Source organism: Sinocyclocheilus rhinocerous, unplaced genomic scaffold (assembly GCF_001515625.1).
Source record: "Sinocyclocheilus rhinocerous isolate Xijiao unplaced genomic scaffold, SAMN03320098_v1.1 scaffold931, whole genome shotgun sequence".
Taxonomy (NCBI): Eukaryota; Metazoa; Chordata; class Actinopteri; order Cypriniformes; family Cyprinidae; genus Sinocyclocheilus; species Sinocyclocheilus rhinocerous.
In genome coordinates, this window is record NW_015657104.1 from 396,577 (window position 1) to 412,773 (window position 16,197).

General features: G+C 35.1%; 1 protein-coding gene across 1 annotated transcript in view; it reads left to right on the forward strand.

Annotated features, from left to right (window-relative positions):
* Positions 1-10,659: 10,659 nt before the first annotated feature.
* The window catches only part of LOC107720854 (translation initiation factor eIF-2B subunit gamma-like), a 46,189-nt gene continuing 40,651 nt past the window's right edge, over positions 10,660-16,197 (forward strand). Inside the window, exons 1-3 of the mRNA XM_016528687.1 lie at positions 10,660-10,885; positions 12,025-12,093; positions 12,356-12,512. Coding sequence (XP_016384173.1) covers positions 12,365-12,512 — 148 coding nt within the window. The 5' untranslated portion in view covers positions 10,660-10,885; positions 12,025-12,093; positions 12,356-12,364. The remainder of the gene's footprint in view (positions 10,886-12,024; positions 12,094-12,355; positions 12,513-16,197) is intronic.

The following is a 16,197-nucleotide window of genomic DNA, read 5'->3' on the forward strand; positions in this document are numbered from 1 at the left end:
AGCATCCACTTGCTGAAAGCTACCAGGGTGTAGCATCCACCAACTGAAAGCTAATGATAAACATTAGCCATTTGGCTATTTGTTAACATTATTATTTGTTAACCTTATCACATCCTGCACAGCCTGACTAATGCCATCAGAAAAGTCATTTCAGAGGAAGAACACGTTTTTTTTTTTAAAAAACAAAAAAACAAATGATAAATATAAATGTAAATGATCTGTCATTGACAATAAATTAGGGAACATGCCTTAAGAAATTAAATTTTTTGTTCATTTTGATTTAAATGTAAAAATTCTATATTACTAAAAGTGATTAGCCTAAATGTAACCTCTAAAATATATAATCCATAACCAAACAAAGGGTTGAACACATGTTCCACAGTAATAGGAAGAGAAGCATTTGGGTCACAGCAGAGTGTAGACGGTTTAACCGTGACTCAGTCAGAACCCTGGCCTCATTCGCCTAATAAATGAAATCCTAAAGTGTGATTTGAGAAAGCCTCTGCGTGTGTGTGGGATGTTTGTTTGTGTGTGTGTGTGTGTGTGTGGCAAGAAGTCCCACCCATATTTGTTCTGCCAGCAGACTGCTCGCACGGTGAAGGTGGACCTCACACAGCGCTCAGCCAAAGCCGCGGCGTTTCCGACACCGTTCCGAGCCTGGCAGCCGCTGCAGGGAGAATGAGGAATTCTCTGAGAATGGAGGAGATGCTGCCAGATATCAGCCCAGAGGCCGCCGAGTAAATTTCTCAGGACAACCAGCTGGGTGTCTGAGTCTGACAACTCGCTCACAGTGCCCGCAGAAGAAATCTCCATCAAACCACAATGAGACACAGAGGACTTGTCTGGCACTCATCGGTCTAATTCCGACGAGACAGAATCAAAAGTCCTTCAGTGTGTTTGGGACAAAATACCAGCGTTTTGCCCGGAGGCATTCAAAAATACAGAATGGCAAATCTATAATTATTGTTGTTGAGGGACGTCATTATACCTGTCATCATTACACAGTGTCTTCCCCATTCATCTTCTCATTTTCAGATCCAAGCATGTTGAGTAATTAATTACAGACACATTAGAGTATTATTCAGGCAGGTGAAAGATGCTCTATTGATACAACAAAACTCAGATCGAAAATTCATCACAAAACCACACTAGTATTAAGTCCATTGTGTTTGGCGTGGAATCTGCAAGCTATTATTCCCTGTCCTGTCATCCAAGGATAAATCAAACCCTTATAAATCTACTCAAAGCTTTCTTTTAGTTCGGCCTAAAAGATGGGCCGAGTCCAGCTGGATAAAACGGGCATAATTATGCATAGAAGAGTCAACCACCAATGAACAGCAACTGCCTCATCAGCCACTGTGGGAGGAAGATATCACAGGATGCCTCAACTATGACAAGTTGGCCATAAAATAGTGATTAAACACTGCTTAGATGTGCCTCGATCATAACTAACAGAAAATTCCCCAACCGTAATGGGCCACTGCGAGATATATAACACTAATTTCTCTCAAGAAAGTCCCGGTGTTTGGTGCCTGAAGGCAGGCTCCCAGCAGAGAGATAGTGTGGGCACGGCACTGGAGACAGCAGGGATGTTTGAAGCAGCATGGGGAGCATGTGTGGTCACAGACCTCACAGACCGACAGGTTTGGGGTGGACACAGGCAGAGCAGACACACACAGAGATCACAGGAACCGTGCGGACTGATGTGTGCAGTAAAAGATGATTCTTAGATCAAGTAAATAATGTTGAAAAAATAATAAAGATTTTCTTTGTGTATTAATAATTACGTACATAATGTGCGACAAAATTCAGTATTATTCAGTATAAAATTCAAGTTTTTCCCTCATGAGTATTTGTGTGATGTTTTCAATAGTTTTTAGACAACAAGAAGACAGAAGACATGATATTGTATTATTAAACAATTTTAAATAAAGAAAAATTATTTAAAAAATACTTTCATTATTTATTATTTACAATTATGTATAATTATATAATTATTTATTTTTGTACATTTAAAATATTTTTAATTTTAATTTATTTTAATTTTTAATCATTTTTAACACATAAAAAAATAAATCAATAAATGAATAAGTAAATACATAAATACATGAAAGCCATGTAAACCATTCTCAACCAGGGAGCCAGGACCCACTAGGGGGTCTCAGCAAGCTTACAAGGGGAAGACAGGATGATTTTATTTATTTATTTAAATGATTTCAATGTATTAATTATTTTAATTAATAGATTAATATTTATATTATTATTAATATATCAAAACAGTCTGATGTTATTAAAATGCTAAAAACAAACATACAATCAAGATGTAAACTGAAATTATATTCATTTTTTCCCCTCAATAACAATTATTTTTATTGATGAATATACAGTTCTTGAAAGTTCTGGAATCAAAAAATGAACTGCAGTTAATGTTACCTCTATCAATGTTCCCTGTTTCTGTTAATGATATATGATATAGATCTGATAATATTATATTATATAGGGGGCCTATATAATTATCCCTGTGTGACATTAAATCCATAGCTCGTTCTTTCCCCAAAAACATTTGATTAATTCTTTCCAAATAAACGGCCACAAACAACAGAACAATGAGGGTGATGGGAACCATTTCAGAATTGATTTCAACACATTTAGTCTTTACAAAAGTAAAACTCACAACATTATTCCAATTTTTATTATTCACACCACTAATCTTTTGTACCCATAATCCATGTCTTTATTGTACCTTTTTTCCTCCTTCTCTCCCTATATACCCTCCTCCCTTTCATTATCCAGGGCTGGCCCATTACTTTCTGCCTGGACCCTGGCCACAATTAGGAGTTATAGCAATCATTAACCAAGTATATGAGGCAAGCCAAGTCCAGACAGCATGTAAAACAGTCAAAACCCTGCCACAGACACTCACCTAGCACAGGGCGCCTGGCACTCGAAGGGCCCCAGCTCCGGAAGGGAGCGGCCTTCCAGACTGGCCTATAGCTCGGGACAACTAGGATGTGTCTTACCTCTGCCACCCGGACCTGTGTCAGAGTGGAGAATGGTCTACATAAGCTTTACAAGGAATCTGAAGGGTTTTATGAAGTGTCACCCTGCAAATCCTGTGTTTAAAGCCAGTGAGTTAATGATGACTGTCGGTGCAGTTATCACAAATTACAAATCTCTGGGGAGCACAGTCTTTCAGCATGTGATACCAGCATTAATGAAGTCCATTAAGAGCAATATAACTCCTATAAAGAGCTACTGGACAAACTGCCTCAATTTAACAAATAAACAAAAAACAATTTAAATGCTGGAGTACAGTTTTTACACTCACACTTGAACATTTTCAAGACTAACAACTATATTTTCTGGGAACCTCTGCTGTGTGAATGGAACAAGCTCTCTGTCACTTAATATAACATGAGAGACGCCATGTTTGTTGCGTCTGTGGTTTCAGTAACATACAGAGATGAAGATATGAGCTGTATGTCTGGTTTTAGATCCAGTCATACCCACCGGAGCTGATCCCGTCAGTTTAAAGTGTGGTGACATTTGCGAAATTTAGCTGGAAATAGAGGCCCATTATCTACTGTAAATAGCGATGAATGAAGTATAGCTCACATAGAAGTCTCTTTTAAACCAAGCAGCCTTCTGTGGCAATTCTGCGTGAGGGGACTGGCATCAAATTTTAAAAATGATATTAAAATAATAATAATAAAACATCAGATTTTAATGAAATGATGACTGAAGAATCCATCTCCAATGTCTCTTTAAAAAAGCTGTCCACTTGGTGCCAGCCATCTTACTAAAGCCCATGGACAACATTTTCTATTATTTAAGCAATATGCATGCATGCAGGGCTACAACTAGTGCTTGAAAGGTGAAAAGACTATAGAGCACTGCACATGATGTGGGAAGAAACTGATATCTTGGTCACTAAGTACTTGTTCCCACAAATTTGTGAACACATTTATTAATTCTTTCCAGCACATTGTACTAATTTGTTCCCTCATTTTATATAAATCTTACTAAAACAATGGAACAAATGAATAAGTCATGGGAACAAATTCTTAAATCATTGCAACAGTATTTTTTTTTTCATGCATGTCATGTGTGAGGCTTCGTAAATAGAATCGCAAGGTGGGACTTCCATTCCAACAGTTGCCATACAGCACTACCCAATCATTTTCAGCTCTTGTTATCAACATCAGATATTGTAAAATACATGATTATAAAACGGATAGTTCCGGTCCTTGATTCTGATTGGTTGAGCCGCGTTCGAAGCTGTTCTAAATCACACTACAAACATAGGCTACACCTTTGTTTACTTCTGTGCAGGGCTCTGAACCGGTTCAAGGAACGAAAACGAAAACCGGAAACGAACGAAATTTTGACAGGAACAGAACCAGAACCAGAAACGAAATCAAATTGTATAGTTCCGAACAGAATCGAAACCGGTTAATGACGTTATTTTATCGTTCCATTTAATATTTGAAATTTGCTGTCAACCAATCACGAATTCCAGTAGTACGGTCTATGCAAATGTGACGCTGAAGCCAACGAGTGAAATGCCCGCTCAGCTGTGAACTCATCAGGTAAGTCGCAATGGCAGTGCACCGGCGTTAGAGTTTATCCGAGGATATCCTAGATGGATTCAACAGATCGCACGCAACTGCAGCGCTTCTGTGAACGGAGAAAACTGAATAAAACTATAGGCTTACATAAAAAGGAATATAGGCAGATATAGCCTACACGAAATATAGGCCTATTTCACTTAAATCATTAACAGATTAACAAAACGAAAGAAAAAAAACGTGCTGAGTTACGGTTCATTGTGACGCGTTCCAAAGTTCTCGGAGAGGAAAACGAGACAGCGGAAAGTAGTTTTCTTTATTTTGCAAAAACTTTACAGTTTTATTCATTTTGCAAAAGCTTGACAGCTTTGAATAATGTCTTGCTTCTATCTGTATAACCGACCAGCGTTGGTATGACCATCGGGCCAGTGCCTCACGCGCACACGCAACATATTTTTGCTACATTGCAGCCTTTTCAATAACAAAATAAAATACAGTTAAAGAAACAAATAAAAAGTTACACTGCTCCGTTGTACAACATTTGTTGCGTTCAGCGTGACCGCGCCTCACTGTGCTGATAGACGATGTATGTTGTTTTACATCGATGAATGTACAAAGCCTATATAATAAATAATATTTTAGCATCCTGATACGTCGCGAATATGGAAACATTTGGATTCTTGCCGAATGAGAGAGGTAGGCATCATGTTTCACCTTAAATTAATTTGTTTTGGATTGACGTTTTTATAGCCTAAACTTTAGAGGATTTGTTTTGGAGAGAAACTAATAACTGTGTTTATAATGTTTGTAAACATTTTGCTTTAGCCTACATGCATTTTAGCCGCGACTTATGTTTTTTTCACTCTCAAAACCCAATCTTATACAAGTGTTTTTTAACAATGCAGCAAACATTTTTAAATATCTTAAAAATACTTTAATTGCTTTAACGTGTTTTTTTTCTTTTGTTTGGTAGCCTACATTTGGCCAAAATCTAGAAAAGATGATGCTGTGACTAAGCGCAGCGGGTTATAGGCTAACGTTACCAGATCTCTCTTTTCTTTCTTTTTTTTTTTGAGTAAAGAAAACGCTGTACTTTATTATTATTGTTATTATTAGGCATATTATAGGCAAATAAATTTGTTTTTAAAAAATAACGTTCTTTCTTTTTTTTTTGAGTAAAGAAAACGCTGTACTTTATTATTATTGTTATTATTAGGCATATTATAGGCAAATAAATTTGTTTTTAAAAAATAACGTTATTAACCGGTATTTCTTCTTCTCGAACCGGTTTCGGAACGGTGATAATATCACAGGAACGCAGGAACCACAACTGTTTCTGAGGAACTACATTGTTTGGTGGTAGAATACTGTTTTTATTTATATCATTGCACTTTATTTGCTCTGTTTTATTCTGTGAAACCTTACTACGTATATGGAATAACCGTTTTATAAAAGCAATAAGCCCCGTGGAGCCGTGGTTTACAGTGAATTTATAACACCTAACAGCTATAACAGCTTAAACCACGGCTTCTTGGGGCTTATTGCTTTAATATTGCACTATTGTGATCAAAACAGCTTGAAGTTATAACAAACGTTTTTAAAAAGCTTCGTTGATATCTTCGGGCAACACTAAAAAGCTCCCAACAATGAAAGATTAGATCATTACTTTTAAAATGGTTTCTTATTCGTTTTTGCAGCTGGAAGGTCATAAAAACTGCTATGTGAAACATAAACACACATACACAAACAAACACAAACACCAATAATCACAATGAACAAATAATAATGAACACATTTTTGCATATAAAATAAAAGATCCAAAGAACCTTTCAGAGAACAGTTCTTAAAATAACAATTTTTTTCTACGTGTGAACAAAAAATATCTAAAGAACCCTTTTCCGCTATGAAGAACCTGCTGTGCAATAAAAAGATTCCATGGATGTTCTTCATGGAACCATAGATGCCAATAAAGAACTTTTATTTTGAATGGTGTAGACAAGTTGATTGCATGCAAATTGCATGTAATAAAAAAAAGTAAAATCCTGCATTTATAATGTCACAAACACATCCACACCATTTGGACCTATAAGTCTTTTTGCTTATCGTCATTTACAAACAAGCAATCATAAATACCTTCACCACTAGACAGTGCTGTAGTTTGGCGTGGAACTAACCGAGCGGTTGTGTGGTCGTGATTTATGCGCCATTATCAGTTGCTAATGGGACTGTGAATGCGTATTCTCACAGTTCAACCTCCATGTCAACTAGCACTCACTGGGAGACCTGCTACAGTGGAGTCCAATTGTGCATTAATGAAAACCATGTGCCCAGACTCTGTCAAACTCTAGGCTAATTCCTCAGGTCTTTTAACCCAACACTTTGAGTGGAGCAATGCCTCACTTGCACACCATTCTTGAGACCACACCATAGTAATCCTTAATCTCTCAAGTAAACAACACAAAATGTTTTTCTGTTCCTTGACTTGTCATAACAAGAAACCTTTTCTGTTTCCACATGCATTATTATGTCTGCGAAGCATCCTGTAAAGCCTTGTGAATGGCAGATTTCTTTTTTTCCACAGAAGCAGTGAATGAAAAAGGGCTTTCTGAAACGCACAGGACAGAGGAGTATGGAGCCTGTGGAGCCCAGTGTGTTTATCTATGTCACAGTCTATCGGTGGCTGACCGTGAATAAGTTGGTGGTGGTGTTTTAGTTTCCATGGCAGATGGGGCCCTCTCTCACTCGCTCTCTCTCTGTCGCTCTCTCTCTGTGTCCAGGAAATGCTGCAAACACAAACCACACTGAGCGTGTTGTGCTTTCGGCCTGGCCGTGGCTCGCAGCGAGGCAGCGGTCAGGCCTGAGTCTCACTCCCTGGGTGGTCTGGCCCTGCAAATGTTTATGATCTAAACCAACCTAATCCAACTGGCTTGTTTAAGGGAATTGAGGATGATTTACAAGAGCAGCGATGGCCAGGAATAGGAAATCAGAGGAAATCGAGGCAGAGCTTCAAGTCTGTGGTAGCCATATGACTCTGCTTTGGTTCTATCTATCTGGACACATTATCCTGCGCCGGAAAGACTTTATGTTGACTGCTCTGATGGCAAATTCTCAGGATTGGTTGTCTTGATAACATAAGGCTCAGTGGATTTGTCACAAATTTTCCAGTTTTACACCTGAATGCATATTGAAATCATATAATCACATAAGACAAATAATCCAGTTTTATTAACTGCAGCCCATCTAATATACTGATAAAAATGAATATACTGTGTGTGTGTGTGTGTGTGTGTGTATGTATGCATATATATATACAGTATGTATATATATATATACATACAGTATATATATATGTGTGTGTGTGTGTGAAATGCTAAATTAATATAAATATATAACTTATGTGTTTTTACTATATAAATACAATATTTTCAAATACTACCTTCATCATTTAAAATATTGTTTAAATACTGCATCTATATATAAATACATTATTTATATTATTTATATAATATTTTTATTATACATACATATACATTCACACACACACACACACACACACACACACACACACACACACACACACACACACACACACACACACACACACACACACACACACACACACACACACACACACACACACACACACACAAAAAAAATAGAAAATATATTTATATATATATATATATAAATTTAAATTACTATTTTACCTTTTTTTTGTGTGTGTGTGTGTGTGTTACTGATTTTATTTTCAATCAGATTGCATCTTTGCTAGGTTTTATGAAAGTTTTGTGCATGTTCATCTCAAATAGCACTCATCAAGGACTGTATTCCATAATGCAACACCTGTGCCACATTTCCTCTCTGTGCCCCATCCCACCATGCCACCATTAGCACAATCATGTCTGCCTTTAGTCTTAAGCCCTCCAGAGTTTGTCATGGTCACAGGTTAGTGCTGTAAAAGAGGAGATAATCACTAAAGTGTCAGTGGCCTGGACTGACTTTTATTACCATCTTTTCTTGAACCAGAACCCACTGCTGTAATGACAAAAATATTGCCACGTGTATGTAGTGAACAGCTTGTAAATGAAGATGAATCCGGTATTAGGTATTAGAACAGAACATTAAAACTCTTATTGCTGGATTTCAGAGATGATGGTTGCCAGATTGCATGGATATTAAATTGGACCCTCTGACCTTCACTTTGAAATTTGTGAGAAGTGACGATCAAATGCTGAAATTCAGGCCTTTTAGCTTTAAACTGCATGTATTTATTAGTTTGAGGCTAACCAGTATTGCATTTTTATGACCAATAAAGATGTTTCTAAGTATAAATGTCTGATAACCTATTTTTAATTGTTATATTTATACTTCTTCTTCATATTAATACTGCCATTGTATACCAGTAATAAGCCATTTAAGGCTTTATTGATTCCAAAGAACAACATCTGAGCAGGTTTCAGCAGAATTTGATATAACAGTGGTTGGATGTTTGGGATTGTTTTTTATTACGCACATCTGTTTTAATCAATCTAGTTTCAATGATGCACATCACCAACATTTAGCATAATTTCCCTCAAAGAGACCAAACGAAAAACAGATTTGCTTGCTTAGCTGGACATAAAAATGTAAATGAGAATGCTTGTTTTTGCTCTCTGTTTGTGATCATTTAACATGACCCCACAAAAATCGCAGTGGTCCGTTCAGGCAGTACACCAGATGTTAAACTTGGGTCAAGTAATTCATGTGAGATTTCTCGGGTAATCCTTTAAAAATGTTGCTTCACTTTACAAAAGAAGAAAAGATATGGTTGCCAAAGTTTTTGGAAAGTGTGAATCACATAGCAAAGGTGTGAATTCAGCACACAAACAGTTAGAGCTTTAACATCAATATTTCCTTTGCTTTACCTCTTTTTTTTTTTTTTCTAATGGAGGCAGCCTGACCTGTTATTCCAATGTTTCTTCTGCAGGCAGCGACCAATGAAGCTCATCTCCTGTCCAGAGAAAACAAAGCTAAGCAACATTCCCAGAGTTCAGTTTGCTGTTACATCGGAGGTCTGTGAATTGGGGTTTGGGCCATGCCTGTTGACTGAGGGGATCTGGGTGGAGGGAACTTGGCTTGAGAGAAGACTTTAAATTTTGACTGTGAAATTGGATGTGTTCTTAATACACTTTGGTTCCAAGTGAACTTTAGAAAAAGGGAGAATTGTTGACGTGGGAAGGAAGAATCTATTACAAAATTGTAACGTGGTAACTATTCTGCCAAAATATTACTAGATACAGTTGTTGTGACTGCTCTAAAACAATAATAAATTGATATTGGACATTTAAACACTCTCTGTCAGTTTGTTATTTATTTCTTGATGACAGTGTGGTGGTGAGTAATACATTACTGCAATTTATTTTGGGTATTATTGTGTTTTAAGGGATGCTGGATGCTATGAAACTGGAAAATGAATTGGTCAATGTAATGTATATTAATTACATATTTCATTATATGTAAAATTATATGTTGTATTGTTATAATCTATATTTTTACATTTCAATAGGCTACTTAGCAGGTCATATTCATATTACTTTAAACATAAACAGCCTACATTTTACAACCCCTTCTCAAACTCCTATGATGATTTTTAAATATTATAATTATATGCATATTAAAATAAAAATACCAATAAAATGTAAATTAATAATATAGAATGAACAACATTCTGCAAAGCTTGCCTGGTTAAATTGTGCAAACAATAAAATACGAAAATGAAAGAATAATAAAAAACAGCCAATGCATAAACTTAAACAAAAAGCGGGAAAAGGTGGCTGATTTATCTATCAAGATCATATGTTACAAAATATTTTCCTCTTTGACGCCTTTTTGATTTTACATTTAGCTACAAAAAGACTACTGTTTACTGTTGCATAAAATAAAACAAAAACAATACATTATTATAAAAATCCATTTGTAAATTCAAAGCATATGTATGTATATATATATATACATATATATATATATATATATATATAAAAGAAAAACTGAAGCGTCTCATTCTGCGTCAAATAGTCTAGAGGAACTGATTTTCTTTGCGGAACCAAAGTTACTGGTCGTGATTTCCGTACGACCCATTTACAAGTAGCGGTCTTATGACATTATCTCGAAATGTCTTGCCAGTTATTGTAGACTACTACAGATCAAATATTCTGAGGATTTTAGTTATTCGTATTATTTGTGTATAAGCAGTTAGATTCTCTAGGTTTTAGCAGAAAGTGCTTGAAGATAGCGAGTCTAGTGACAGACTGATCCACATGAGCGTCTGCTACAGAGTGGTGCACATTTCTCATTTAATTAAGCTTGTACTTGATGTACTAAAATAACTGATACTAAAATTGAAATAAAATTAATAAAAACTATATAGACATATATTTAAAAAAAAAACTACTAATGATGACAAAACACACCAAAATTACTAAAACTTTAACTTAAAGTGAAAGTGAAAATATAAAAATAAAAACTCATTCAAAATATTATTAAAAACTGTAATAGTATCTCAATGATACTAAAATAATACTGGTCTAATACTGCAGTGTCTGACTATTAAATGACAATGTAATGCCTTTTATTATTACTTTAAATTCAGTTTTTTTCATATGCTTTTTTTTATATTGATTTTTTTGAAATATTATTTTATTATCAGTATAAAGTGTATTTTATCTTTAATCTTATTTTATATAATGGCATTTTACCTGTTTTTATATGCTTATTGTAATGCTTTTGTTAAAATTGTAAAGCACTTTGAGCTGCATTTATTGTGAGAAAGGTGCTATGCAAATAAAGCTTATTTTTTATTATTTTTACATTAATAACTATTATGACTGGTATATTGTAAAAAAAATTATATATTGCCTGCTTCCTATTATATGCTTATATGCTTGCATGCTTACCCTCATTAAATCAAGATAATAAGGAAAATAATTGATTCAGTAACAGTCTACCTGACAGATATCACTGAAATAGATGTCCTGAGAAATCTTTCTCTCTGACAGTCCTGGACTCTGTAAACAACAACACAAAACAGTTGAGGGCAGACTCATGCTTTTACAGCCAATCAGGAACTCTGTCTGTAAATCACTTTGCCTGGGTTTGCTGACATCGGATTGGATGACATGTATTTGGGGGTGGGTTTTGGAGAGTGGGTGTGTGTGGTGGAAGTTAACAAAACGGCTGAAACTGCTTACAGCACATTTAAGCTGTAGGTGGTAATAATTTGCGCAGGCTGCTTAAATTGAACTAATAAAGTCCTTATTTCCTAAATAGGAAAGGTAGGGCCGTTTTTACAATTGACGTAATATAATGGCATGGTTTCCATGTTAAAGCCACCCGCACAGACCAGCACCTATGTTGCTTCTCATTTTTAGTGTCAAGATTCTTTTTGTTTTGTTTATAAGGCTGTACGTCATCAGTATAGTGGTGCAGATTTTCACGTACACGGACTCAAATACTTTACAAACCATAAACATTCGGACAAGCAATACAGGTAAGCCGAGTGTGTGTGTTTCTAAACTTGTTTAAACGTTAATATATAATAGCGTCCGAAGCGGTTATGTTTTTCAGTGCGCCTCAGTTGACGTTGTGTAACGTTAGATGATGAAATAAGAGTCCTTTCAGGAGTAATGTTGTGAAAAGCATGTTAAATCAAGGAATATTCAACATGAGGTTCTGTCTGTCAGTCTAGCTCAACGTTTTGTTATGAGAGCTGTTGTAGATAGACTGAATGTGTTGTTTGTTTTATTCTTTAGGTGTTAGGGATGGAGCTGCAGGCGGTGCTGATGGCAGCAGGTGGAGGCTCCAGGATGATGGATCTCACCTATAACACCCCCAAACCTCTGCTACCTGTGGGCAACAGACCCCTCATCTGGTACCCACCCAACCTGCTGGAGAGAGTGGGCTTTGAAGGTAAACATTCTGTCATATCAGAAAACAAAGTTCATTAAATGTGACATTTTGCCCCATGAGAAAAGTTGGTATTTTTGTTTTCAGATGTTTAGTGTTAGTATATTCTGATATAGAGATATATGGGTAGACTTATTTTATTTCTGTTTTTCGTTTATTATGAATCAATGAAGTTTGTTTGATGGCTGTTGCTAACATATATATATATATTAATAAATATGAGGGATGACTAATTGTCCTAAATGTATACATTCAAATTGTAGACTAGAGGTGGATGTATTGCCTAGTTGACAGACTAGACTGGTAAAAGACAGATGAAATAAAGCCGAGATATAATTACACAGAGTCAAATGCACCCCAGACAACTAATGTTGGATCATTTCAACTCTGTAATAAATCAACTGCAGTCTTGTACTTGAGGATAAATGGCAGAGTGCCTTATGTTCTAGGCCAGATTTCCTCCACATAGCTTAGAAACAGGAGACCTGTTTTGGGCTAACATAGCATTAGCATGGAGCATAATGCAATTTAATAGTGCTAGTACGGAATAAGACTGTCATATCAGAAAACAAAGTTCATTAAAAATGACATTTTGTCCCATTGAAAAAGTTGGTGTTTTTGTTTTGAGGTTTTTAGCGTTAGTATATACTGATATAGAGAATTATGGGTAGATTTTTTTTTTTAGAAATTACAAATCACTGATGTTTGTTTGATGGCTGTTCCTAACATTGCTCAGTGTTTTGGTTGTTTTTTTAATGTTTGTTGAGTGCCAAATGGGAGTAGAAATGGGCTTTTCCTGTTAAGAAGACAAAGAAAATCCATAATAATGGAAAATACTGAAATAAAAATAAAGACCTTTAATTAAAACTGAAACTAAAACTGAAACTAAACTATATAAAAACTAAATAAAAATGTGTTCGCAAAATAAAAACGAAACTAAAACTAACAACAATATTAATGAAACTAATAAAAACTCAACTGAATTGTATAGCAAATTTGAAAACGATATTAAAATAAAACTAATTTAAAAATTCAAAACTATAATAATCTTGGTGTTCACTTCATTGCTTTACCACATTTGAGAGCCAGTAGGGGACTTGTACCTTTTTGAGTATTTGTGTTTAATGCCTACATGATAATGAAATGTTTATTGTTCACACCTTATACACACACATATTATTTTGGAGGGGAGAGGTGCTATTCTTGAGCTGATTTTACTTTTTATTTTATTATTTTATCAAGGTTCAAAATTAATGTTTGTTGAGAACTTTATTGACAAATAGATAGAGAAATGTATCTGACAAAATGACAAGGAAAAACTACTGCAAATTTTTTTTTTAAAATCCAGTTTAAAATGTGCGTTTAAAGATCACTTTTAATTTGCTATTTTATTATTTTTAATTTATATTTTAATGATCAAATGAAATAAATATAAACCATTTTGAATGTCTTAATTTGTACATTTTAAAAGTGATTTATTTATTTGCATTTTTATGTTTGAATTATTAAATCGATGAATTATCCCTTCATTTTAAGTGTCAGTCCTAATCCTAGGCTACATATATCTGTATTTATATAATTTTATGATTTTATGAAAATGCTAGGAAAACCCCATCCATGCCTTAAAAAATTTAAATAGGGGCGTTTTTTGTGGAAATAAATCCAAACCGTTAACTTAGAACCCTGTGTTCACCAAGGTTATTTTCGTAAACGAAAACTAAAACTAAGACGAAAGCGATCTTGGTGTTCACTTCATTGCTTTACCACATTTGAGAGCCAGTAGGGGACTTGTACCTTTTTGAGTATTTGTGTTTAATGCCTGCATGATAATGAAATGTTTATTGTTCACACCTAGCTGTATTGACTAACCATGCGATCCAGCTGCTATGGAGTTTGTGTGGGTCAGGCCCCTTGCCTGCCCAGAAGTACAGTATATACCTTTATGTGTGGCACAGTCTGTCCTGTTAACAGCCAGAGTGCCAGCCAGCAAGACCCTGCAATTAGCTTTTACAACTCTTAGCACAAACTATGGTAAGTAAGCTGCTTTGTTAGAAAATATTTACGCAGTAAAGCAGAATTCTGGGACTAACTTCTTCAAGTTGACTGAAATTGTCTCACTGGGCATACAGCAAATAATTCACAAAGACTCGATTGAAGGTGTTTTGTCTAATATATTTTTACAAGTCTGAGGTATCACAGGTAAAGTGTGTGCTGTGCTCAACCAATGGTGTAGTGAAACAAAACCATCTCCTCCATTTCCCACATAAACTCTCTAAACTATCACTTACATAATTTTATAAATTACACTACCATTCAAAATGTTTGGGACAGTAAGATTTTATTCAGCAAGGATGCATTAAATTGGTTAAAAGTGACAGTAAAGACATTTATAATGTAAAAAAGCTTTCTATTTCAAATAATAATCCTTTCTATTTACTTTCTATTAATCAAAGAATCCTGAAAAAAAAATGTATCACCGTTTCTACAAGAAATGTTAAGAAGGATTTCTAAAGGTTTATGCAACCCTCAATGACTGCTAAGAATTCAGCTTTGCCATCACAGAAATAAATTACATTTTAAAAAATATTCATATTGAAAACAAGATAACCAAGGTTATTTTCGTAAACGAAAACTAAAACTAAGACGAAAGCGATTGATGAAAAAACTATTTCGTAAACTGAAATAAAATTAAAAATGACAAAATAATTGAAAAACTAAAACGAAACGAAACTAACAACAGTTATTGAAAAACTAACTGAAATAAAATAATAATTATCAAAAATAAATAATCGTTTTCGTAATCATTACGTTCTCATTCCTTGGCGGAAAAATATATGAGTTGTGTGGCGCTGGCGGTTTAGGGAAATACCTGTAAATGGCGCATTGCGCACGTGAGGTTATCTTATGGAGAGACGCAAAGCAGTTTAAAGCAGAGTCCTGCACGGGTCCTGTTTGGTAAACATGCACCAGCAGTACTTAACAGCACTAATTTAATTCTGTACCAGACCAGACCCGTTTGACAAAGACTGCGAGTCGCGAACCGCACCCGCATTAAATCTATTACATCAGGTAGGCAAAATTATTTATTTTCTCATGTAACACAAGCAAGCAAACCAAAATTAGGCATTCTAAGTTGGTGCTTTGAAGAAAAAGAAGAAAAACGCACAACGCAATAATTAACAGAAAAAAAAGACGAGAACACGCATCCTTTCTGAAAACAATGAAAACAATAAGCATAGCATCTTGTGATCACTCTGCCAGGCTTTCGGACAAAGGTGCATAGGCTAAATCACATCATAAACACGCTTATAATTCTTAATAAATGAAAAGAACATATTCAAATATGAGCCTTAATGCGATTGCCGTTATTATTGAATTTCATTAGTCCCAGTTATGATTTATGCGCAGTTGTTCACGGAAAAGTGAGCAAGACACGACAGTTACAATATATTATGATTGTTAAAAAAGAAAAAAGACATCTAACCATCATAACCAAATTAGGCTACATTTATTGTCATATTAAATATCTCAATACACATCATTAGATATGGCATTAAGCACAACTTGTGTAGATTTATTTAGTAAAAAGGCTTGACTGCTTCATTTTGGCGTATATTTGTATACTTTTACCATTTAATCAATCTCAGCATGCGTTAATTTTGTGTCGCTAGACATTTGCATCACTAAG